At 43.5% G+C, this 27942-nt stretch overlaps 1 protein-coding gene across 3 annotated transcripts in view; it reads right to left on the reverse strand.

The window, feature by feature from the left end:
* CDK17 (cyclin dependent kinase 17) overlaps positions 1–27942 on the reverse strand; it is a 219809-nt gene that overhangs the window by 25126 nt on the left and 166741 nt on the right. For all 3 annotated transcript variants that reach the window (XM_068130388.2, XM_068130385.2, XM_068130387.2), the window contains 5 exons: positions 24946–25071; positions 19889–19945; positions 19611–19725; positions 18073–18167; positions 14184–14246 (listed from right to left, as the gene is read on the reverse strand). In XM_068130388.2, coding sequence (XP_067986489.1) covers positions 14184–14246; positions 18073–18167; positions 19611–19725; positions 19889–19945; positions 24946–25071 — 456 coding nt within the window. The remainder of the gene's footprint in view (positions 1–14183; positions 14247–18072; positions 18168–19610; positions 19726–19888; positions 19946–24945; positions 25072–27942) is intronic.

The raw sequence follows: 27942 nt of genomic DNA on the forward strand, positions 1-27942 counted from the left end.
ACTTCGAAACATTGCGGGACTTGATCCTGGTGGAGGAATTCCAGCAGTGTGTCCACGAGGACATCAAAGTGTACCTGCAGGAAAAGAAAGTACCAAAGTTGTGGGACGCAGCCACCATGGCAGATGATTATGCCTTAACCCACCGAATAGGGGTCCACGAACCTAACTCCTCGCCTAGATCTCCGCAGGGGAGGTGGGGAACAGCAGGTGCGGAGAACGACCATACATGGCGGCGGCCTCGAGATGATTATGGGGACCACTATGATACCCCACCTGTTCGAAATCAGAGGGATGCGGGCCCAAGACAAACTTATAGTTCGGGGGGCCCGAGGCAGACCACGAGTTTTTCCTCCGGGCCTACTTGCGCTTTTTGCAAGAAACCTGGACACTTGATGTCCAGTTGTTACCGCATGAAAAGCGAAGACCCAGAGCGGAGTCCGACTACTACGACTCTAAATGCAATGGCCATTGTGAGAAATCGCCATCAAAAGGGTTACCAACCATTTATTTCAGAGGGGTTTGTGTCACGGGATGGAGCCTCGACTAACCGGAAACCGGTTAGGATATTGAGGGACACAGGGGCACATCAATCTTTAATGCTTGAAGGCATTTTGCCATGGTCCGAGGAGACGGCAACGGGGGATAGTGTTCGTTTACAGGGGATCGGGGGCGGTGTTAGTGCTCCCCTTCATGTCATCCATTTGGAGTCCGATTTGGTGTCAGGACCGGTCACCGTCGGTTTACAAGCCACGCTTCCTGTAGAGGGTGTATCTGTGGTTATCGGGAATGATTTGGCCGGGGGTCAAGTTTATGGTAACCTGAGGGTTGGTAAAGAGCCCAGCAGGGAAAATAACACCACACCAGCTCGGGATGGCGACAAAAGTGCCAAGTTATTTGTAGGGGGACTGAACTTCAAAACAGAGGAAGAAGTTCTGACCTCTGTCTTCAACAGATATGGGCCGCTGGTGGAAGTGCGGTTGGTAAGAGACTGGGAAACGCAACAGTCAAGAGGGTTCGGCTTTGTCACGTTTGCCAGCACAAAAGACGCCAGAGAGGCAGAGAAGAATTGGAATGGCAAGGATTTGGAGGGTCGGGCGATAACAGTAGGGAAGGCATTTCGTAGGCGTCGAGAGGTCTACAGGAGAGGACAACTGGGTGGTAGTTTTGGTGGTGGCCGCAATCAATATTATTATGGAGGCTCCCTGAGTTACGGCAGCTCCCGAAGGAAGGATTGTCAAAGTAGTGGCCGAGAAGGAGACCGCTATTCATGGGACTACAGGGACAAGCGGTCCCACCATAATTATTAGGGAAGTTCTGAGAAGTTGAAGCACTGAATGCGGCGGAGCCGCCGAGCCAAGATTCCTACACGGATTAACCGTGAACGCCGTTCCTAAAGGCGTCCATGTAGTGAACTTTCATGCACGGACTAACCGCGAACTTCACGTTCTTAAAGGCATCCATGTAGTGAATACTCGGCTTGGCCTCCCGGAGAAAGTGCTATCGAGTTGCTGAACTTTGGATCTTTGATCAACCCCTTAACCTTCATTCACAAGAAACTGACGGTCAAAGTCAGAGGGTCATGAGATGGAGTTTGATTTGGCAGGGACAATGTCGTTGCTGGTGCTTAGTCCAGAGGGAGTAATCTGGAGGGGTTGTGGGGAAATTTTGGTTGCTTTATTTTTAAGTGATAACTGTGCCCGGGGGGAACTGATAATGTGGGGGGGTTGAGTTATCTGGTTTGTTTCTCCAAATTGGCCGGCAAAGAAAGTTTTTGCTGGGTTCAAACTTTCTTTCTTGAAGGGGGGGAGTGTTACATATTTATGTGAATGTATGTGAATTACCATTCAGGTCTTTGCTTATCCGTGTGTAGTATATATAGTTGTTGTGTAGTTGTTGTGGTTGGAGGGTCAGGAGCCCTTCTGAAAAAGTGGCCGGAAACGGAAGTGACCGGAAACGGAAGGGAAAAGACACGAGGAAAAAAGGACGAGTCTTCTTCTTCCTCGCCCCGCACCGACGAAAGGTGGGATTGATTGAGCCGTGTGGAAAAGCGGCGTTCCCGAGCCTGTCTGGCGAGAGGAGTTACCGGGACGGATACCTGCCCGGTGGACGTCAAACTGTCGTGTGGCCGTGCACCGACCCAGCGTTTGGCGCCGTTCGCGACACCGTCTAAAAAGACGCGTACGGGTCGCCCGTTGGGGCCTAACACGCCTGGCAAGCGGCGTGGGGCTTTTGGCTTGCTTTCCCGTCCCCGCTTCACGTGGCCGCGAGGGGCTGTAGCCGGGGTGCCGGGTACGATACCTGCCCGGTGGAAACACGTCCACCCGGGGTTCGTTCAACCGCCCGAGTGCGGCGACGCCGACCATCATCTTGGTCAGGAGGGGCCCAGAGACATTGTGCGGGACCGAGACCAAAAGGGGGTCGTGAGTACTCACCGGGACACACGTATATAAGATGGCCATCTTAATCATAGGGAATTGATTGTGGGTTGGGAATTGTTGATGGTTGTGTATTGTTGATTGCTCGGGGAAAATCTCCGTGGTTGTATCGTTGAAATTGTATGGTATCATTACCATTGGAAATATATCCTTGAACATCAGTTGTCTCTTGGGTGAAATTCATATGGATTGCGTGGCGAAAGCGCATATATAATACAGCTTTCTGGCGAAGTTCCTCTCACGGTCCGGGGGTCACCGAGACCAGGTATTCACCGAGGGGACCACGTAACACCTTTAAAAGAAACGAAAACTACATTTGACATTTCGAAGCAAATAAATTGATCCTTGAAAGTGATGTAAACTGATATCGAACTCAATTCACGGACAGTACTGTGTTAAACTTCTGTACGTTTTCCAGAAGTATCTCTTTATTTTGCACATTAGCCAAATTTTTTTTTAACAAAAACAAAAGTTAAATTACGACTGGGATTACGGACAGTAAAATTACAGTTCAGTACTTCGTGTAACCACCACGAGCATTCAGGAGAGCACGTACACGTTGAGGCATGCTGTTCACGAGATTTGCCAAGGTTTGGACAGGAATCGCTTGCCATGCAGTTACAATAGCCTGCTGCAATTCACGCACAGATGCAGGCTCCTGGTCCAAGTTGTCAGTTTGACACGTTAATTCTGCCCACAAGTTCTCTATCGGATTCATATCCGGGGACATGGCAGGCTACTCCATATGCTCTACACCACGGTCAGCAAGAAAGTGTTGGATCACGCAAGCACGATGAGGCCGTGCATTGTCATCTTGGAAGACAAAGTTTCCTCGAAAGGCTGCACGAACAAATGGAAGCAATGTTTCTTCCAGAATGGCCCTGGGCTTGAACTGGTTCAGGTTTCCATTCAGAACAACCAGGTCAGTTTTGCCCCCTGCATGAAAAGCAGCCCAAACGGTCACCCCACCACCTCCAGCTTGGACTCTTGGCACTGTACAATCTTCGTTGTAGGCTTCATGCACTTGTCTGCGCACTCGGACGCGGCCATCTTGACGATAGACCAGAAATCTAAACTCGTCACTGAAGATCATGTGATTCCAGTGTCCTGGCTGCCATTGACGGTGCTCTCTGGCCCACTGCAATCGGCGCTGGCGGTGTTGTCTGGACAGACGTGGCTTTCTCAGGGGACGCCTGGCACGATAGCCTGCTTGAACCAATCGTTGGTCGACTAGCCTTCTGGATACAGGCACATTTGTCACTTGCTGCCACTCAGCCCAAAGCCGATTAGCTGACTTGGTACGGCCATTGCGGACTAACCGGTGCAGCTGGCGATCATCCCTCCTTGTGGTTCTGCGGGGACGTCCTGGCCTCGGTATTGGAGGAGGGACACCCCTCTGAGCATTTCGTTTCAGGATCTTTGACACCTGACCTTGAGTGTTGCCATACTGCCAAGCAATAGCACGCTGTTTCATGCCGGAATTTCGTAAAGCCACCACTAAATGACAAACAGCATTGTCGAGGTGATGGACCATCCCCAGGGGAAGCGGCAATAACTTTTGTAGACGTGCAGCAGTTGTTTTCCACTAATACAAAACGCAACAAGCCTTATATACCCGATTGTGAAGCCAATCGTCAAATGTACCTGTCCGTACATTTTGTCACGCCACCTGTGATATAATCCTGTTATTGACTTCTTGCTGCGACAGACAATCAGTGACATGGTTCTTTTAACAAAGAAATCACCGAAACGTTAAAGAAACTCACCAGATTGATATACCGAGTTCAGAAATTAAAGTCATGTCAAGAAAAAAAAAAAATTCCATATTAAATGCCAAGTCTGTATAATATATACATACCTCTATATATATATATATATATATATATATATATATATATATATATATATATATATATATATATATATATATATATATATATATACATACATATATATATACACACACACACACACACACACACACACACACACACCATTCAGAAAGTATTCAGACCCCTTCACTTTTTTCACATTTTGTTATGTTGCAGCCTTATGCTGAAATGGTTTAAATTCTTTTTTTTCCCTCATCAATCTACACTCAATACCCCATAAGGACAAAGAGAAAACAGGATTTTAGAAAGTTTTGCAAATTTATTAAAAAGAAAAAACTGAAATATCACATTGACATAAGTATTTATACCCTTTGCTATGACACTTAAACTTTAGCTCAGGTGCCTCCCATTTCTCTTGATCATCTTCGAGATGTTTCTACACCTTCATTGGAGTCCACTTGTGGTAAATTCAATTGATTGGACATGATTTGGAAAGGCACACACCTGTCTATATAAGGTCTCACAGCTGACAATGCATATCAGAGCAAAAACCAAGCCATGAGGTCGATGGAACTGCCTGCAGAGCTCGGAGACAGGATTGTGTCGAGGCAAAGATCTGGGGAAGCCTACAAAAAAAATCTCTGCTGCATTGAAGGTTCTCAAGAGTACAGTGGCCTCCATAATTCCTAAATGGGAGAAGTTTGGAACAACCAGGACTCTTCCTAGAGCTGGCCACCGGGCCAAACTGAGCAATCGGCGCAGAAGGGCCTTGGTAAGAGAGGTGACCAAGAACCCGATGGTCACTCTGGCTGAGCTCCATAGATCCTGTGTGGAAATGGGAGAAACTTCCAGAAGGACAAACATCACTGCAACACTCCACCGATCTGGGATTTATGGCAGAGTGGCCAGACGGCAGCCTCTCCTCAGTGAAAGACACATGAAAGCCCGCTTGGAGTTTGCAAAAAAGCACCTAAAGGACTCTCAGATTGTGAGAAACAAGATTCTGTGGTCTGATGAAACCAAGATTGAACTGTTTGGCTTCCGTCTGGCCACTCTGCCATGAAGCCCAGATCGGTGGAGTGTTGCAGTGATGGTTGTCCTTCTGGAAGTTTCTCCCATCTCCACACAGGATCTCTGGAGCTCAGCCAGAGTGACCATCGGGTTCTTGGTCACCTCTCTTACCAAGGACCTTCTCCCCCGATTGCTCAGTTTGGCCGGGCGGTCAGCTCGAGGAAGATTCCTGGTTGTTCCAAACTTCTTCCATTTTAGAATTATGGAGGCCACTGGGCTCTTGGAAACCTTCAATGCAGCAGCGATTTTTTTGTAGTCTTCCCCAGGTCTGTGCCTCGACACAATCCTGTCTCTGACCTCTGCAGGCAGTTCCTTCGACCTCATGGCTTGTTTTTTGCTCTGATATGCATTGTCAGCTGTGAGACCTTATATAGACAGGTGTGTGCCTTTCCAAATCATGTCCAAACAATTGAATTTACCACAGGTGGACTCCAATCAAGGTGTAGTAACATCTCAAAGATGATCAAGAGAAATGGGAGGTACCTGAGATAAATTTCAAGTGTCATAGCAAAGGGTCTGAATACTTATGTAAATGTGATATTTCAGTTTTTTCTTTTGAATAAATTTGCAAAACTTTCTAAAATCCTGTTTTCTCTGTCATTGTGGGGTATTGAGTGTAGATTGATGAGGAAAAAAATGAATTTAAAGGAAGACTCCAGACCCAAATTTTTTTTTTAGTTAAATAATTTTAAAAAACCACCTTTAGAGGCCATTTTTCCCCGCAAAGCGGGGGTTGGCCTTTTTCGGGAACCGTGGTTGTTGTTGTTTTTCGGTCCCCTATTTGAAGCAATGTTTTACGGCCGGATGCCCTTCCTGATGCCAACCCTTTTTGCCGCCTTTAACGACAAACAGGGAATTACCAGTGAACTGGTACTCAATTAGCCGACCTCGGAAGGATGACAGGCTGAGTCAACCCCCCTGACGTTAATTCAGCGATCGACCGGGATTCGAACCCAGGATCCTTGGATCCTAAGCCGGCACCCTAGCCGCTAGCCCAACACCTACATAATCTTTGATCAGTATATAACAACATCATCTAAAAAAAAAAATCAACCCGCGAAGTCGTTTCCTTGTAATCCGACCTTAAATGCGCCAATAATAGACCATCGACAAAAACGCTTCTGCAAATCTTAGACCACGTGCCCATGCACAGTATGACGTCACACGAGGTGATGGGGAAGCCGGAAATACTTTACAAACGGTTTACAATACAATACAATAGTGTGGAGTGTTTCTATTCTAGTTATATTGTCCTGCATATCGGATTCTAAATGGTTTATAGTTGTGTTTTGTACGGGTGCAGCAAAGTCTCAGGGCCTTTTGTGCGAACACCATGAATTCCCGAAGGATGTTGCCAGTAATAACACTTGGAAGAGGTTTGTCCGACGAACTCGAGCACGATGAAAAGGTCCTACCAAGTCGACGAGGCTTTGCAGTGAACATTTTGAACCAGAGTGCTATGTCAACTTTTTGGGAAAATGCGGGAAAAAGCGTAATTTTGAAAATAAAAGGAATATAAATGCGGCTCCCGTTTTCTAATGTGCGTGCTGATGAGAAACAGGGATTTTTAAAGCCGCACTGTATTGAATCCTTATCGCATTTTGACGTTCGAAATCCTGTCATTCTCAGACTCCAGAGGTGACGACGTCATGCTGGCTTTATTACATCATGTTCCAGCACAATGTGACCCTAGTGACATCACTGCAACAGAGTCGACGTCACCCCGTGCAAGATTCAATAAAGTGCACCTTTAAGTGGCCTAAAGGGCCATAACATTTGGCTGGGCACTGTGTTAGTACTAGGAGTGCAGTCCTCGAAACAAAATATAATGTATAATAGGTACCGGTAGCCAATTTATTTTGCTGGTTTATACCAATATTTGCATGTCAAGTGTAAACAACGTTTCATGATTGAAGAGCCCCTTTAAAGTATGTACGCAACCATAAATTGAGAGATGATGAACCCCCCTTTCATTCAAGAAAAACAATGGTATTATAATAATAAATACAGGCTCGAATGCGAGTGTACTGTCACTGTGTGTCCCCAAAGAGACTTGCAATGCATAGGCCTAGGCCTACACTAAATCGTAAATGACGTTTGTGTCATCTATCTATAATTCCAGTAATCTCTGTCTGTACGTTTGTACGTTTGTACGTCTGTTTGTCTGTGACCGCTGTTTCTCGACAACCACGGGTCCGATATACTTTTAACTTGCCAGGTATATTGCTGGGGACCCGAGGATGTGCCTTTTCAAGGTTTCATATTAATCGGACAATTACTTACCGAGCTATGTACAAAAAACGATTCAACCAATCAGAGAGCAGCGAACGATCGCGTGTGCCGGCGTTGCGAATGGACCAAACCATTCCATGTAAATAGAGGGGGGGGGTTCTGTGGTCGTTGCGAATGGACGAAACCATTTCATGTAAATAGAGGGGGGGGATTGTCACTGTACTCGCAAGCCGTTCGCCGTTCGCTTTGGCGTTGCGAATGGACCAAACCATTTCATGTAAATAGAGGGGGGGGATATAATTTTAGATAGATATATAGTACGGGCATATATATAGTACGGGCATGCCCTAGTGTATAAAATGTGGGCTATCCCTCCCTCCCCCTCCCGGGATGCGAGCATAATTGTTTATGTATCGACTTGTTTCGGGGTCTAGCGGAACATGCCTGCCATAAATATAAATAAATTGGCCAAAATTCTACGAAACGCCGACGGACAGTGACGAGTGCATTTGTACACTACACTCAGTAGCTGCAGCCCGCGTGTCTGTGGCTACGCCATGATGCAGCCACAAGGCGATCGGGTTTTTACCGTTTTATCGATCAAACAAAGTCACTACTGCAATAACACTCGCTTGATATCAATATTCCTCGCATATTTAACCGAAACTATCAACAAGTAGGCTAGCCCAACACGTACCAGTAATCTAAATCTGCGAGCCCTTCAGCATCATCTTCGTCGTTTTCCACTTCGACCTCCATATTGACCTCTGGATCTTCGTTGGCATATTCCGGCTCAAACTGATATTGTTGAACACCAAATTCTCTCCGTTCTATATCAAATTCTTCTACAATACTTTCCTCAGCCTCTGATACGTATTCATCGGCTGAAAAGTCCGACAGATCGGAGGAAACATCGAGCGATTCGGAGTCAGAAACTTCTTCTTCTGCCTTGTTTATGCACTGTGTGCACCACGATCAGCTGAGATATATACCTCATGTGACGTCACAGTGACGTCACAAGGATTCCAGAACTAGCTTCTTTTTTTTTTTAATCGTGCCTTTTTAAAAACGCATTTTACGACTAATTTTGCATCGATTTTTTTTTCTGTTTAAAAATTAAACATTACCTAATTCTAAAGATTTAAATAATTTTTTTGGGGTCTGGAGTCTTCCTTTAAACGATTTCAGCATAAGGCTGCAACATAACAAAATGTGAAAAAAGTGAAGGGGTCTGAATACTTTTTGAATGCACTGTATGTATATATACATACATACATATATACATATATTAGGGTGGTGCTCAAAATAATTTAAAAAAAATATTTACTGGGACATGGCTTTATGTTGTTCCTTTTGTTCCAAAATGAAGACACCAAATATGAAAGCAATCTGATTTTATTTAGGGGTGCCACATCAGCCTTCAAACTAAAGGTGTCTACAAAACTTTTCTATATATGGATCGAAAGCAAAACCAGAAGTTTGTTTTATGAAAATCCACCCTCCACTCACTTTCTTTGTATTCTAGCAAACACAAGTTACAATAGCTGCACAAATAGCACTATATTGCTATGAAAACTCAAATTCAATGATAACAATCCAAATGTTCAGTTCATAAAATGAAGAGACACCATATCACATAATATTAAAAAACCCAAATATAATGAGAAATGTAACTCCTATTTCTGGGCCTGTTTCACCACTGTTGCCTTCTTGGCATCGGGGTACATCTTCCTGTGAGCAGAAACAACTTGGAGCAGAGCTTGCTTTTGCTCTTCATCCTTTGTAAGGAGCTTATTGTAGTCTTGTATCAATGCGACACCCCTTTCTGCCCTGTCGTTCACCATGACTAAGCCACTGGCGGCTTTCTTTGCTTCCTGAAAGCTGGTTTCTTGCTCCCATGAACCAGGATCCTTATCCATCCAATCAGTTGGGGTCCCTAGGATGCTGAAGAAATGCTTGGTGTGTTTTGTTATGAGGCCAGCGATTGACAGGGCGGTTCCTCGTTTGATAGCTGGTCTCTTTGGAGAGGGGTTTTCACCGTCATTTTTCAATGCTTCAATCATATTGATCTTGCTTTCTTTGTCAATTCTGGTGTCAAAGAATGCAAATGCCACTAGTACTGGGCTCATGTACCACGTGTGGTGGCCAAGTGCCTTCAAGGCTGCCTGAGCCATCTTCTGATTGATTTGTTCAAACTTTTCCAACTTCTTGAAGAGGTTAATGTCATTCAGGGGAGCCTCAATAGCTTGTGGAGCCCGAAACCAAGCCTGTACATACACAAGGCAGACAAAAATGTTGAAGGCTCGGAGTTCTCTCGCCTCTCGAAGTGTCAAGTGGAACTCTGACCGAAACATGAACACCTGTAGTGAATATAGTGCTTTTGCTATCCATCTGGCTCTGTGCATTGCTCCTGGAGCCATGATCCGGATTCCACGAGGTGGGATTCCTCCCATGTAGATGACAGTCAGTTCTAGGAGTTCACGATAATCATCTCGTGGCTGCTGATCTGTCAAACACACAAGAACGTTTTTGCTTCCAACACAGTGTCTACAGATCCCATTGAAGCCTTCCTCTCTGAGAATTGATCGTGAAGAAACTTCCTGTCCTCGGGGTTGGTGATTATGGCCTCCGAATCTGCATGCCTAAGATCAAACGTCTTCTCCAAGGAGGCCTTGAAGGATGCTTCCTTTTTCTCTTGGGTCGCACCACCCCGCTTTGCACCTTTTTTGAGGCTCCTCCATTCTTCATATAGCCTCTCCAAACGATGGATGCAGTGCTGCTTCGTCGTTGTAGGTAGGTGAGCTTTTTCCCAGAACTTCACAACCTCTTCAATGGTGAGGGTTGCACTCTCCCGGGCAGTGCGATTCTCCTTCTTCAGGTGATGGAAAAACAGGACAAGAGATTGATGCACAGTCGGGAGCTTGGCACCTTTGATGGCATCTCCAGAAGTGGACCCAATGAGATACACATTATCCTGAGCCCGAGTTTGCAATGAAACACTGGTACTAGCACATGCCATATCTGCAAAATAAGCAAGAATGTGGGTAAAATCCTGTTAATTCTTACTCCACAGGGTCACTCTCTACAAAAGAGCCACAGTCAATAAGTTAGGCCTACATATTACACACTAAAAAAGCGTACCCCTGACCCCGGGAACCTGTACAAAACATGCATGAAAATTGCCCAGATAGTGATCATAGGAAGTCTCAAAACTGTATGTATAATATATTGTATATATATAATGTATAATGTGTATTTATGTATATTTATTATTTAATGTATATTTACTATATATTTATTTTTAATATTATATTTAATGTATATATATAATTATGTATTTATTTTGTGTATATACAGCCCAAAAAATGGGAAATCCTATTTTTGCATGGGGGAAAATTCATCACTGATGTGGCACCCCTAAATATTATTGGATGCCATTCAAATTTGGTGTGGTTTCCTTTGACACCAAAAGGAACAAAAATAGACCATGTCCCGGAGAAATTCTGCATTTTGCTTTTTTGAAGCCCACCCTAACATATATACATATAGTCACGTGAAAAAGTAAGTACACCCCATGTAAAGTTTTGACTTTTTCAACATATTTCAACATACAGCTATTTGATCTTCATTTCAACAATATTGATAGATAAAGGTGATATAATATAACAAATATCATGAAACATTTACATTTTGTAGACCATTGTATAATTTAAATAAACATAAATGCAAATTTCGCATGTCGAAAAAGTAAGCACACCCCTACATTTATCACTACTTCAAATACCTAAAATTAGAATCAGGTGCACCAGCTCAGGTGCAAATCATTAGAACATCGTTAGAGAGGATCTTGGAGGAACCTGTCTTATTTAAACCTCAGACATTTAGTTTGGTTTGCTCTTTGTTGTTGAAGTGTGCGGCGTCACCATGCCTAGATCAAAACAGCTCTCTGAGGCCTTCAGAAAGAAGGTTATAGATGCCTACGAGTCTGGGAAGGGATTTAAAAAGATCTCCAAACAATTTGAAATCAATCATTCGACTGTCCGGAAGATCATCTGCAAGTGGAGAAGATTCCAAACAACTGCATACTTGTTCAGGACAGGCCGCCCCAGCAAGTTCAGCCCAAGGGCAGACCACAAGATGCTGAAAGAAGTCTCTAAGAACCCCAGAATGTCATCACGGGACCTACAGGTAGCTCTTGCCACTGTTGATGTCAAAGTGCACCAGTCTACCATTAGAAAGAGGCTGCACAAATTTGGTCTACATGGGAGGTGTGCCAGGAGGAAACCTTTGCTGTCCAGAAAGAACATCAGGGCAAGACTAAAGTTTGCCAATGAACACCTAGGCAAAGACCAGCACTTCTGGAACAATGTGCTCTGGACAGATGAGTCAAAGGTAGACCTGTTTGGCCACAGTACCAGAAGACATGTTTGGTGAAAACCAAAGACAGCATTTGACCACAATAACCTGATACCAACTGAAAAGCATGGTGGTGGAAATATTATGGTTTGGGGCAGCTTTGCTGCATCAGGGCCTGGGCAGCTCACCATCATATAATCAATCCACTATGAATTCTTCATTGTACCAGAGGGTGCTTGAGGATAATGTGAGGCCATCTGTCGGAAAGTTGAAGCTCAACCGAAGGTGGACCTTGCAACATGACAGTGACCCTAAACATACCAGTAAATCCACCAAGGAATGGCTGAAAAGAAAGAAATGGAGGGTTCTGGAATGGCCAAGTCAAAGCCCGGATCTAAATCCCATCGAGATGTTGTGGGGGGATTTGAAACGAGCTGTGCATGCAAGAAACCCCTCAAACATCGCACAGCTGAAAGAATTCTGCATGGAGGAGTGGGCAAAAATTTCTCCCAGTCGATGTCAGAGACTGGTAGACAGTTATAAGAAATGCCTACTTGAGGTTGTTTCTGCCAAAGGGGGCAATACCACCTATTAGAGCCAAGGGTGTATTTACTTTTTCCACATGTGAAATTTGCATTTATGTTTATTTAAATTATACAATGGACTACAAAATGTAAATGTTTCATGATATTTGTTATATTATATCACCTTTATCTGTCAATATTGTTGAAATGAAGATCAAATAGCTGTATGTTGAAATATGTTGAAAAGGTCAAAACTTTACATGGGGTGTACTTACTTTTTCACGTGACTGTATATACATTTCTGAATCAACAATATCTCGGCTATCCATATATACACATACATACATGTATACATATATACTGTACACACACACACACACACACACACACACACACACACACACACACACACACACACACACACACACACACACACACACACACACACACACACCTGAAACTTCTGGCCGAGTCGCAGACTCGCAGCATAAGAAAAAAATGGAACAGAACCACACCTTACGAAGGAAGCACATTGTCTGCTGTTGCACTGTTACCCACAGGCTCAGTCACACTGGCCATCACCAGTCTTCGACACTTGTAGTTTCGCTTCTCTTCATTTTTCAAGTTTTATCACCTTCATTTAGCACCCCCGAAATCTTGGTTTCCCAGTGTCACCATGACCAAGTTTTTTTTCAGCCAACATGAGTAGAATGCTTTGGCCACCATATACAATTACTCGATAGCACTGGTTGCCCTCCAGATTGAGGGATGTAAAGCACTATGGATCTGGACATACTGATATAATTATGTGAAAAATTATTTTCCAAGATATGTGTGCTGCTGTTGTTGACAGCATTGTCCATGTATTAGGTATTCCAAATTAGAAGAAGTTTTACTCTCACCACCTCCCTCCCACTGTGTTGGATCCAACTCCCCCCATCTTTACCATTAACACTTTTTAAATATTATCTTTACCCTTACCCGAAACGTACTTCCTCATTTTGTCTTCCCTCTTCCCAATTTCCCTTCCCTCTCTCTCCTATCCTATCCTCTTCCATTTTCATACAATAATCAATGAAGCCTTACCTATAAAATGGCACTGAAATGCTGATGCAAACGGTGTTAATTCTAAAGGCTTTCTTCGAGAAGCTCTTGCTGAAGGCACAAAATTTTCAGAGCATTGGGAAGTATGGGAAGTATGGGAAGTTTGTTACCCTGAGCTTGCGAAGTGAAAAGCAAGGTTAGGCATTCGGTTGCGCACGTGCGTACGTGTGGCGTGTCTGCATTTTAAAAATTCATTTTCTCGGAAACCGTTGGTCCGATTGACACAACATTGATTTTTTTGCATTCATAATTATGACGTCATATGTCACGTGGTACAGGCGCCATCTTGGAAAAATCGAAAAACGTTACACTTCTAAATCTTCGAAAACGCTCCATGGAAAAAAATTGAAACATGGTGCGTTGTCAAGTACTCCCCCCCTGGGGAATAAAATATATTAATGATGATGTCATCAGTACCTTAATTATAACGTCAAAATTCGACAAGTACAACACTTGATCCCATATAATGCCCTCAAGCCATGCATCATAGGGTTAAATAAATTCATGTATGGAGAACACAAAAACAAGAATTGATGTTAATCAAGCATGTCTAAGCAAATCCTCGATGACTGCACACAAAACAACATGGCTTTTACAGAGGGTAGAGTTCAGAAGGTTACATTTCCTACCTTAACATTATGCATGCTCATGATGTTCCCACAGTCATCCATGTACTGTTTCAAATCCTTCTCCTGCAAACACACAACAGTGTATTCAAACATTGTGTATTTTTAACAGTGTATTCAACCCCGTTAATACACCCCAAATCCACCTTTTTAAAGTTCCGTTTTTCTTTCCTGAAACTCCTTGTAGTGTCCATGTGTTTAATACCGTCCCCCCTCCTCCCCCAGCCCTCTCCCTTCCAGGATAAAATCATACCATCTACTACAGTCCCTGTGCTCTACCATTGATGTGCTTCCCACTCTCTCCCCCTCTTGTTTCCCGTCCTTTTATTATGTTTTATGTGTTTTCTGTTTGTGTCTTTGTGTTTTATGTGTTGCTCTTACACGAGCCTCGACTCTATACAAAAAAAATTTGAAAGGCATGGTAAAAATGCTACGGGATGTTTGAGCGTATTTTGATATACGATGTTACGTAGTTTGATATATGATTTTATTGTTAGTGTATCACAAAGAGTCAAAGTCTTAAGTCTAACAAAAAGAGATACAGTGTGGTCTCAAGGATGAGAGAAGGTACAGATCTTAATGTCCCTTTTTTGAGTACGAATGAGTGAATGAATGTTAATGTTACGAGTACATGCCCAAACAATATTACAGTAGATAAGGTAAGGTAAGACGAGTGTATTAGAGTGTAAATAAAGTAGTTGAGGATAGAAATGAACGTAATCCAGACAACACACCTGCATTGCGAGAGACTGTTTTAGTGATAAAGGAAATGTGGTCAGACCAGGTAAGTTTATTATCAATGATGACTCCTAAAAATTTGGTTGAGTAAACCTCATTAACCAGGATATTGTCAATTTCAATGATGTTTGTGCTTTTAAGGGGTTTATTCCCTTTAGGAAAAAAACATGTATGCTATATTTAGTTTTATTGTGGTTTCACGAAATTTTATTGGCTTTTAACCATAAGGAGGCCTTGTTTTGTTCAGAGTTTAAGGTGTTGAATAAGGAAGTATAAAATTGAGCTGCAGTATATGATAGTGGTGTCTTCTGAAAAAAAAAATTGTAAAAGGGAAGAAGAAGGTAAATCATTAACATACAGTATAAAAAGAAGAGGACCATGGATAGAGCCCATGTAGAATGGATTTCCAGCTTGAATCACACACACCTACGTTCCCCCCCCCCCCCCCCCCCATCAAATTTAATGTACAACTTATTTGTTTGACATAAAATAAATGCACAGTAAACTAAAAGCGCGAATGAGAGGTCACCACATCCACCCAAATTTGCAGATGCATAGGGGCCGTTCAAAATTTATGTAACGCTTAGAGAGGGGAGGGGGTATGGGGTGTATGTCCAAATGTTACGGAGCATTGCAGGGGATTGGGTGGAAGTTTCCATTGGCGTTATGTAACGCTATTAGCCAATGACTATTTGTTTACATCTTACAAAATAAAAACGATTTAAATAAATTGGGGAAAATTGTAGCGTGTTGTACTGCACTACATATATACACCGCTTGAAACGTAAATCTTCAACGTTACATTTTCGGAAATAGGAGAGGAAAGCGATTTTGCTCCTAAAATTTCAACAGTATATTGATTGTTAGCATTTGGAAGTCAACTTAAGAGTGGTGAGAAAAAAATACAAGTAGACCTCATATAGCAGGCCTGAAAGTGAAGTTGCCAATTTTTCAGAAAAAAGTTGTCAACAATAAATGTGCATTAAAACGGATGTACTTAGCATTCTTTTTGTCCAATACCTTTTTGTCCAATTATTTTTGTCCAATGTCAGAAATACCCGCTCCGCATAGGGGCATAATACCCCATTCCGTTACCGCTCCACCCAGGGGGAATTATTTTGAGCTCGAACTGACCCTGGGTACCCCCAACACGTTTGCAATACCAGGTGAAGATTGGCCAATCCATTTTCGATATAGCTAGACACAACCTGTAGGGGGTGGAGAGGTGGAAGCCAGGGGTAATTGTATTTTGAGCTCATGAGCTGACCCTGGGTACCACCAGTACGTATGCAAAATTTGGTGGCGATCAAGGTCAAGCAGTTTCCACCCTGGGGGAGGGTGGAGGGCAAGGGTTACCCTCGCTGGAGGAGGGGCGAGGAATTAGATTGTGCCCACGACCTGACACTGTGCAAAATTGCAAAAGAAAACCAGTGCAAAATTTGGTGGAGATTGGCCAAGCCATTTTCGATTCCAGAATCATGAGGAGTACACACATGTACACACATACAGATAATTGCCTTATTTTGTGTCGAAGGCTGTGCCCACAGTAAGGTCATTCTTGTTTATAATCTCCAAACCAACAAACAAGGAGGCAGCTGCAGCCTGCCTGAAAATAGGATGAGGAACTGACTGAAACAAGGTGGAATCATATGTTATATGGTACAAAGGAATGTCCAGTGAAGCAGAGAGGTCATGAATGTATTATCGTCATTTGTAAATATGTCGGCAATATGTTAAGAAGATGGGGTGTTCGAACTGAAGAGTCAATATGTGCACAGCAAGAGCAGTAGAGATCTGCAAAGGTGCAGCACTTGTAGATTCTGCAGAATGACTTGAGCCATTGTTGTGTGACGATCAGATGACAGATGTGGGAATGCGGTGGAATGCTTGGAAACAGAGAGGTCTGACAGGATGATGCAGAGGTAGCACAGTAAGCATACTTACACTTAGTATGGGTTTGAATCTTGAGTCTGGGGCCTGGTTATAAACTGTCAGATTGGTGTTTAGCAGGTGGGTAATTGCATCAAAAAGTGCAACCCTCGGATGGATGTTACGCTGGCTAGCGTTAGTTGGAGGATGTTATGTAACCCACGGTGTATTTTGCCAAGAGTAGGCATGCTATTGCTGGCACCATTAACAAATTCAAAATTATTGCCACCATCAATGAAGCATCACACCTGGCAAGCCAGTTTGTGAAAGACTTGAACCACCTTTAGAGGCCATTTTGCCCCGCAGGGCAGGGGTTGGCCTTTTTCGGGCAACGTGGTCCCCTTTTTGAAGTAATGTTTTACGGCCGGATGCCCTTCCTGCCGCCAACCCTGTCGGTCGCTTTTTGAAACACACAGGGAATTACCAGTGAACTGGTACTCAATTTGCCGACCTTGGAAGGATGACAGGCTGAGTCAACCCCCTGGCTTTAATTCAGCGATCGACCGGGATTCGAACCCAGGATCTTAGGATCCCAAGCCGGCACCCTAACCGCTAAGCCAACACCAGGCTACTTGTGAAAGACTTGGGGGCAGAAAAAAACTTTCCCCTGGACAACCCCAAAGTTAGGTGGGAATAATTGGGGCCCTTGGAGAAGTTGTAGTAGAGACTAAAAAAAACAGGGGTGCATTTTCAAGTACACAGTAATATCACCAATGTGAAATAGTACTGTATTTTTTATTTATTTTTTACAAGATCTGAGGCTCGTATTGGAGCTGCCACACACATCTCACACAGATGGACATACAGAGGAATACATGAGACACAACTCACAGGACTGTTAGAAGACAAAAACACAGCTAATGAGCTTGGGGAAATTGCCGTCACTTCCAGGGGCACTCTGGGTATCGGTGACATCATAACAATGGCCCCGCCTTTCTCACTGCATTCAGCGGGACATTTCCTAAGGAAGAATTCCCCCCACCCCATGGATACCAACCGATGGGGAATGTCCGTGTTTTATCCTCCTAAATGGTAAACGTCGAGCAAGGAATCAGCATGTACCATTTCAAAAGTCTTTGGTACGACTCAGCTGGGGTTTGGTTCACCGGCCTCCCAGACTCGGAGGGGACGCTCTAACAATTACACCATTGTGAAGAAAATGTCTCGTAATAACAAAATTGTGAAGCAAATACATCTCATCTTATCATATTTATCAGGTACTCACCAGGTATTCAAACACGAGGGTCAAAGACTTGTCTGTATGCACAATATCATGCAATGTCACGATGTTGGCATGCTTGAGGTCTTTCAACAGAGAAACTGTAGGAAATAAACCATTGTTAAAATTCAACAATAGTCTTTCTAGTGGCAATATACTGTTGCATGTCAATGAAAAAAAAGACACGTTTACACAATAAAAAGCACAGTCGTTCCAACTGCAAGTGGGTGAAACCAAGAACCAAGAACATCACCAATAAATAATGTGTGAAACCCAGGAGAGTACTAACTTTACAGAACCCCCAAATTGCTTTGTTCACAAAAATAAAGATATATAAAATATGCTGGTCGATGCGGTTTTGAAAAATGTAGAGATTTGACATTTCAAAATTATTTTCCAATCATTCTTCCCTCCGTAGCTGACAGAAATGAAAATGTGTTTCGAGCACGGCTGACAAAACACAAACTCTGTTCCCTTTTGTGTTCTCGGCTATACCAGGAAGCTCATGGCGCCATGGTGCGTTGTATGTACAACTATACTTTCTTGCCTTTATTGCGCTTGTTTTTTTGCACAGAAATCACTTTCATCCTGGTTTTATTTGCATGTGCATTTCAAATTAAATGGGATCTTTCTTAGGTAGAACGGCACTAGGTAGAGAGCATACCTCTGCTAGGCTGAACAGCTTACGTTTTGTATTCCACTAATATGAATACCATCATGTGTTGTTTTTGTGCCAGGTATGAATAAAATTGGTTCATACATCTCTGAGATGTGGAGATGCAGATGCACGCATGGATGGACGGACGACACCCCATTCATAAGCCCCCCTTTCGGAATAAGTCCAATGGGGGCTAATAATGCAAAATGCTGAACTCCACATCAACAATGGAGTTTTGGCTGAGCGTAATCCACTTTGATTTGAATAATGATGTTATATGATATGTAATGATCCATGCACCATTTTGTCCACTAATGATTAGATGAATAAAGAATACTTGTGCTTTACTCTGCAGCAATGATATAGTTTCCATAATCCAAATCTTAGTGAGTTTGCTCAACCTGAGAGGTACATCCAAAACCATCATGGGATTGCCATAAGAAAACAGCAGCAACCCAGTGGTTATTAATCTGCACTCCCCAATCCACAAGTTTCTACATACAATTACACACACACACACACACACACACACACACACACACACACACACACACACACACACACACACACACACACACACACACACACACACACACACACACACACACGGCATTAACTCCTCCCAGCAGACGTCAATGAAGTGCAAGGGGCAAGATTTTTGAATGCTCGCTTTGTAGTTGTACAATGAACCTTCAGCATTGAATAATAATGTGGAAAGTTCCTTTGTAATGAAACGAGATTATTCTTTAAATCAGGAGTCATAATCTACACAACAGGAGTAATGTGTATATATAGTTTTTTGACAATTTGAATGATGAGAGTGAATAAATAGTATTATTCAGATAATGCAGATTATAGCGAATTGTGTCCAGTAGGGGACGCTCACCCTCACGGATAGCCGTACAAGGTGCCCCTTCCTCGTGCTCCAGTCGGATCTCCTTCAGTGCTACAAGGTTGTCTGTGAGCTTGCTGCGTCCCTTGTAAACGGTAGCGTATGTGCCCTTCAGCCGAATCAAAGGTCAGAATGTCACAAGAAGGTCAGAATGTCACAAGAAGGTCAGAATGTCACAAGAAGCACCATGATATTTAGCTATGCAAATGCGAGTAAAAAAGCATCGACTAAGACCAAGTAATCATAATAAAAAGATGAAATGTGAACATTACCTCCCCAAGCTTATCAAGCTTGGTGTACGTTTCCAGTTTCCCGAAACCAATTTCAGACTGAAAAACAGAATTTCATATCAGAGAAACCATTCATCTCAAACCAAGCACCATTCGCCCAATTTCCTGTGACAAATGCATTTGAATTGTGAATACCAATAACACCGAAGAACAGAACAGGCAGGAAAAGCTTGCCATCAACATCACAAACTTTTTCATTCTTTGTCGAGAAATATTTTTTGAAGAAATTAAATGAAAAAAATAATTTAAAAAACCAAACTTAACGGCTTGTTCAGATTAATGCATAAGCTATTGAGATTGCAGAAAAATGTCATCTCAGATAAATACAAATAATATACTCAGGTCGACTTGTGAAACGAGAATAGCACTCCGTCGAGAGCATACCTCCACCAGGCTGAACAGTTTACGTTCTGTATCCACCGATAGGCCTGATCTGGATCCAGACCTGAACCAAAATCGAATCAACTTGTTCTTGTCACATAACCAACTCGTCCACCTCGTTTTGTCATAATCCATCCACATAGTTTTGAAATATTTTGAAATATTAAAAAAAAGTTTTTGTCATACTCTGCAAATAAGCTACATGTTGTTTTTCGCCCCATTTGAAAATGGTAAAGAATCACTTTAACATTTTTTTAAATGTCGTATCCGGATTTGGATCTTCATCAAAATTGAATAATTATTCCTTGTCACACACCCAACCTGTCCACCAAGTTTCGGCCGAATCCGACCACAACTATTTGAGATACAGTATCCTGCTCACAGACAGACAGACAGGGATGAAAAACGTAACCTCCATCCACCTTTGGTGGCTGAGGTAATAATCGTGTTTTTTTTCAAGCAAATTGTGAAACTTTTTTTAAAAACTTATTCTGTATTCATGGGGGACGGAGTGGGGGCAGCACGCGATAAAGGACTAATACGTGCGCAACAGGAGTCGGAGAAAAATCCAGCACATGTGCATGGGCCATAACTATGTGGGCCCCAATGATGAGCCAATATATTGGTATCAATAATATGAGATTCTAAAAGTGATTGCCAGGTAATATCAAAATAATAATAATATGTTCCCTTACAAGAAGCTTCAGCATAGGAAGAGGCCAGTAGGCCTATCATCAATTCATACAATATGGTTGACAACCTATGGCTGTTTGTTCGTGCTCTATCCTTTTAAATACTGATCTTCAAGCAAGGAAGTAGCACGTTTACTGAAGTCTTTGGTATGACTTGGCCGAGGTCGGATTCAAACCGCCGACCTCAGACTCAGAGTGGACGCTTTTTTTTTTCTCTTTTTTTTGTATCCTGAATCGAGGCTCGTGAAAGAGCTAACATTTACTTCACAAACAAATCAACCAGACAAACAAAATATATAAAAAGAGGGAGCGGAAAACAAGATGGGGAGAGAAGGGGAAGCACACAAACACAACATTTGAGAGCAGGGAGATGTGTGGAAGGGAGAGGGTTTGGGGGGAGGAGGCGTGGGAAGGGGGGGGAGGAGGAGGGAGAAGTATAAAACACAAGGACACCAAGGACTTCCAGGACAGAAGTTGGTATTTCTAAAAAGTGGAATTGGGGTGAAATTAGCGGGGGTAGAAAAGATCAAGGTTTTGGATGGGGGAAGATAAGAGATGGTGGTGAACAGCTGTTTTAAAGACCTGGAGGGTGGAGTTGGATTGAAGAGAGTGAGGGAGTTTGTTCCAGAGGCGGGAGAAAAGAGGAATGAAGGAGTGAAGGTGAGCAGAGAGTCTTGATTTTGGCAGTTTGACCATAAGAGGGTTGCAGGCAGATCTTGTGCGACCTGTAGGAATATTTGCGGGACAGAGCCCAGAGAGAGCTGGGGGGGCAAGGCCAGAGAGGAGTCGGTAGAAGACGGAAAGACCACCAACCTGCCTGCGGTGAGTGAGTGAGAGGCCCTTGGAGTTAGCTTCATCGCGGGAGATTCCAATGATTCTGAATGCTTTGGTTTCAACAGCGTGAAGACGAGCTAGGTGTGAGGCAGGAGCACCAGCCCAGAGGGGAGAGCAGTATTCCATTGAGCTGCGGATGAAAGCCTTGTATGTGGTGAGGAGCTCAGGTGTGCCAAGGAAGGACTTCGCACGACGGAAGATGCCCAGTCGGCGACTGGCTTTGGAGGCCAGATTTGAAATGTGGTTTTCCCAGGAAAGATCATGGCAGATAGTGAGACCCAAAAGCTTGAGTGACAGAACTTCTTGGAGAGGATTATTCAGAAAGTGGATGGGAGGGTTGTCCAGTCGGTCTTTTCGGAGAGACATCGTAAGAGTGTGAGTTTTGTCAGGATTGAAAGACATGTTCCACTTGTTTGCCCAGTCTGTGATTTTGTCCAGGTCTGCAGAGAGTGAGGAGGCTGGAGACTGCCGATCTGAGGGATGAAGAATGGTGCGACAGAGAGTAGAGTCATCAGCAAAGAGATACAGAGGATTTTCAAGAGAGTCAGAGAGATCATTGATGAAGACCAGAAAAAGCACAGGGCCCAGAACACTGCCTTGTGGAACTCCAGCCTGAACAGGAAGAGGAGATGAGAGAAACCCATTCAGGGCCACACGTTGACTATAACTTGAGAGGAAGTCCGCCAGCCATGCGTGGAGATTTACATGGATACCAAAAGAGGAGAGTTTGGTGAGCAGAGCGGGGTGCCAGACCGTATCGACGGCACGTGATATGTCAAGGGAGACTGCTCTAATTTCCTGTTTGGCATTGAGGACCTCCATCCATTGTTGAGAAAGCAGAAGCAGCATGTCCAGAGTAGAGTGTCCAGGTCTGAAACCAAATTGATGATCAGAGATCAAGCCATTGGAGAAGAGGAAAGATTTCATATCTGAAGCAATGATGGATTCCATGACTTTGCTGATAATTGGGAGAAGGCTGATTGGTCTGTAGTTGCTGGGATCTGTTTTTGCACCTTTTTTGTGCAAAGCGGTGATGTTGGCAGATTTCCAAGCAGATGGAAGATGACCTTGAGCAAAAGAGAGGGTGAAGAGAACAGAGAGAGGGAGTGAAAGAGCGGAAGAACAGGATTTTAGGACCCGTGGGCTGATGCCGTCAGGTCCAGTTGCAGAATCTGAGTCGAGGGTTGACAGAAACTTTTCCACCTTGTCAGGAGGAAAGGACACAGAGTCCAGGAGCAGCTGGGTACGACTGGGTACGGTGGGTACAGAGAGGGATGGGTTTGGGACACAAGATTTAGAGGCAAACACAGAGTTGAGTTTAGAGGCAAACACACACTCTAACCATTACACCACCAAGTCTGGTGCTGCAGTATATCCTTGCACCATTTCTTGTTTGGTCATTGTAGGTTTTCCAGGGCCTCCATGATCAAGCCTTTTTTTCGGCCAACTTGAGTGGAATGTTTTCAGCAGCACTGGTTGCCTTCCAGAATGAGGGACGTGAAATACCCTGATATCTTGATATCCCGATATCATGACGTACGACATTATTTCCCAAGATATGTTGGTGTTGTTTGTTGAGAGCAACCATCGTCGTGTTAGGTATGCAAAATTGGAAGAATTTTGACCCTCACCACCTGCCTCCCACTATGCTCTATCCACTTCTCCCCTTATTTACCTTTACACTTATCTTCTTTTTTTTTTCGTATACAAGATCGAGGCTGGTGTAAGAGCTAACATTAATCACAAAAAGACAAACTGACACATAAAGCATAAGATAAAGGGAGCGGGAGACAAGATGGGGAGAGAGAGGGAAGCACACAAGTACAACATTTGAGAACAGGGACATCGGGAGATCTGTGGGAGGGGGAGGGCTTGGGGGGGAGGAGGCACGAGAAGGGGGGGAGGGGTAGGAGAGGTATAAAACACATGGACACTGCTAGGACTTCCAGGAAAGAAGTCGATATTTCAAAAAAGTGGAACTGGGATGAATTAACGAGGGTAGAAAAGATCAAGGTTTTGGATGGGGGAGATGGTGGTGAACAGCTGTTTTAAGGACCTGGAGGGAGGAGTGGGATTGAATGGAGTGAGGGAGTTTGTTCCAGAGGTGGGAGAAAAGAGGAATGAAAGAGTGAAGGTGAATAGAGAGTCTAGATTTTGGCAGTTTAACCATAAGAGGGTTGCAGGCGGATCTTGTGCGACCTGTAGGAATATTTGGGGGACAGAGCCCAGAGAGAGCTGGGGGAGCAAGGCCAGAGATCTTACCTTTAGCCTTACTCGAAACGTACTTCCCCATTTTGTCTTCCCTCCTTCCCAATGTCCTTAAACTCTTTTCTCTCCAGGCTTATCTTCCTCCACATTCCCCCTTCATATTTCTGTTCTCAATTTATCCGACCTCAACGTCGCTTGTATACACACGTGGAGATTGTGAAAGGCCGAGCCTTTCAGGATGTTACTACACCAAATGGTGCATTTCTCTGCAATTAATCGAGACTTCTTCATATCTGTGGATAACCAAAGATGGATCAAGAAGAGCAGGGATTTCAATGTGTAAATGAGCATGTCCTTTCGTGCTAAATACGATAATCAGATTGAATGGTGAGAGCATAACGCGTAATAAGCGTAACCATTTCATTATTTGGGGCTCCAAAGCTTCAGCCTTTCAGTGGTTTGTGAAAGATGACAGGAACTTGCGGCTCATTATGCAGCTGAAGATGTTATTTGGGGAAAGTATACTGAAAATGACTGAATAATTCATACTTTAAGATGGAGAACTTGCTCATTTTCACCTCGGAGATACTGTCCTTGTGAAGTGGCAGGCACCACATGATGCTATTGCATAAGCGATGAGTTTACAATCCCCGAGTCATCCTTTCAACAGTTATCATGCTGGGATATCTTAACAAATCATGTCACAAAACACCAAAATGCCTATTATTTATCAATGACATGGATGATACCACAATATGGGAAGGCAATGGCAAACCACCCAGTATAACTCTTGCCAAGAAACTACTTCAGCAGTACTGAACCTGCCTCCGGGCAGAACATCAGAGTACGAATATGATACCGACAATGATGACATTGAAGGAAAGTGTCAAAGGATGTTTGTTTTAATGCAGAGGATCAACTTACCAACGATGCTCGGCGCAGTCTCCGACTCATAGGGACATCAAAGGAGGGGCTGTTCAACTGCAACTTCTCCAGGTAACCCTCAGGCAATCGCATGTCCATCGGTAACGACAAGCGTTTGTTAACATCCTTCATGAGCACGCAGACACAAAACACGCGCTTCCTCAATGGATATATCACATTTTTATCAGCCAAAACCGATTGAGGTAATGGCCAAAGTTTCTCAACTGGTTCTGCTGTTTTACACCGGACAGAATGGCTTGTATGTACTCATTTACAACATGTGGTCTTTACTCATGAGTTACGATGTGACAAAAAACCCCAAAAAAACATTCTTCCAAATTCCCTTCTGAGCTGCGTGATTCAGCAAATATGTTAACTTCCTAAAATGTCCGTGCTTCCATTCCATAGCAAATATTATCTGTCATCGACTACAGTTTACGTCGAGGATAACTCATTTGGTGGTTTGCACATCTTTGAGCTGTCTGGCAATGTAACTGATTCCTGATGGAATTGCATTTGAAACTAGAAAGAACAATCGGAGATTGCAGACCCTCGCCAGGACGTGTCTCGTGTGGGAAATAAATGGAAGGATGTACTAAATGAAATGTCAATGATTGCAAATGAAAGGTCTAAATGGTTTAGTTTTAATGGTGCAAAGGTCAAAAGGTCTGAAATGTCAGAAAATTGAAACGTGTAAAGATCTGAAAATGCCAAAATGGGTCTAAAGGGCCTAAATGATCTTAAGAGTATTACCAACTAAACTAAGACTAACTTAAGAGAGTATTACTTAAGAGTATTAAGAGTATCTTAAGATTATAACCAACTCATCCACCAAGTTTAGTCATAACTCGTCCATAACGTTTTAAAATATTGATATGTTTGTAGGGGTAGGGATACCATAGACCAGGTAGAGTGCATAAATTAGCATGCTACGTATGTCGCGATGAAGAAGAAGAACCACCATGTAATAAGTAGGGAATTTGTATTAGCCCAGATGTCGTGTAAGGTGTATCTTCGTCCCCATTACGAGGAGTGGGGCATGTTAATTAGCTCAGGGATTATGGGTAATTTATCCCTTGTATGTCGTTACCTCTGTAATTTATTTCTTATGTCCCTTTTGGCACCACACCATAGACACTAGCCAATCACACGCATTTAAACACCCGAATTAAAAACATACCGGAAGCCAGGACATTGAGCGCTGCCGTTGATGACATTGACTTTGGAAGCGCACAGGACGGGCAGGCCGAGGGCCACGCCCAGAAGGGCAGTGATTGGTCGGGGTTTTGATTGGCACAAGGCCGGGGTAAGATGGGACTTGCTGATAGGAGCAGGGAAGGGCTGGTAGGGAGCGACTCGCTGATTGGCGAAGCACCCCAGATGACGTCAGAGCCTGGGTGATAAAAGAACGCGCCAGCGGACATTTTTCTCTCTTCTCCTTGGCTCCTCGCTCTGACCAAGTTCCCTCTTGCGCTTTTTCTCAACTGGACCTCGTACGAACGGTGGCATTTTTCTCTCGGGCTCAAGGGAGCGATCGTGAACGGCCGTGTTTGGAGATCTTGCTGGTGGTCGTGAGGAGGAAGGGCCACAGCTTTCCAAGCAGGAGCGATGGGTGGACGAGTGCTGCTGGCTCGCTGCAGCGAGATGAGGCCTGGTTCCCGCCAACTAACATGCGGTTCCCACCAACGAACGTGTGGTTCCCGCCAAGGCCCCCGACGATTTCCACGATTACTGACGAGACCCCACCAGTGAACAGAGTTAAGTGCACACAGACGCATATTTATTTTCGGTTATCCTTCCCTTTCGTCTGTCTTTGGGTCTGTTTGTGACGATGTCCCGTTTAGGAATTTAGTTTTATTTTGCATTATTTTGTGACCGGTATTTTCTTTAATAAACCTGTTTTTTTTAAACATTTTAAACTCATTTTGTTTGAGTTATTTATTGCAGGTTCGAGGACTGCTGGTGGGACCCGCGAAGGTAAGCTCTTCGGCTTCTCCCTTCCCCCAATTCCCCCCACACGTATGCTCCGCTATATTTTTGAACTGAACGCCTCGGATTAACAGCTCATTTGGTCATCCGTGCTACCCTACGGTGTTCACCAAAGGTAGTCACACGGCAATATCATGTTATATATCGCTTTTCACCCGATCTCTCAATGGTGAAGAATCACCTAAAATTCAAATAATTATCGTATCCGAATCCATATTCAGATCTTCACCAAAATCGAATCATTTTGTCCTTGTCACATACACTACCTCTCTGCCAAATTTCGTCCAAATCTGTCCACAACCTTTTGAGATATCTTGTTCACAAACAAACAGACACACAAACAGACAAACAAATAGGGGTGAAAACATAACCTCATACACTTTTGGTGGTGGAGTTAATAATACAGTGTGACATTTCTGTGATTTCCACAAAAGCAGATTCTGTTTTCTTTCCCATGTGGTTTCTGATGTTGATAAACCAGTAGTTATAAACAAGTACACTTGCTACAGGAAGGCACATTTCTCTCTGGGGTCCACATTGCTTCTATTTACCCATCTATTTCCAATTTAAATAAGTCTACTGTTTCTGCTGTCACTACGGTACCTTTCTAGGAAGACCATTCAATGCATTAACTGCTCTGATTGAAAGACCCCGGCCTATAACTACCGTCTCGAATTCCTCTTTTTTACCGTGAAACTATGGCCCCTGGTCCTATCAGTGTCCATTCTGCTGAAAAATTGTTCTACATTTATTTTATCTATACCCTTCATTATCTTAAACATCACCATCAGATCTCCTCATAATCACCTCCTTTTAATGCATAAAGTCCTGTCTCCTTTAGAGAGAGATAGGTTTGCAGCGTTTGCAGGTTTGGGGGGAAAGGTTTGCAGCGCAAAGCTATAGTCGCTCCATGCTAAGCCATCTATATGGAAGCTATCTCCTTCCCCATATACTGTATATACCAAAAATAAAACTGCACACAATGTTCTAGGTGATGCCTCACTAGAT

Source organism: Myxine glutinosa, chromosome 11 (assembly GCF_964187855.1).
Source record: "Myxine glutinosa chromosome 11, kmMyxGlut1.1, whole genome shotgun sequence".
In the NCBI taxonomy this organism is placed as follows: Eukaryota; Metazoa; Chordata; class Myxini; order Myxiniformes; family Myxinidae; genus Myxine; species Myxine glutinosa.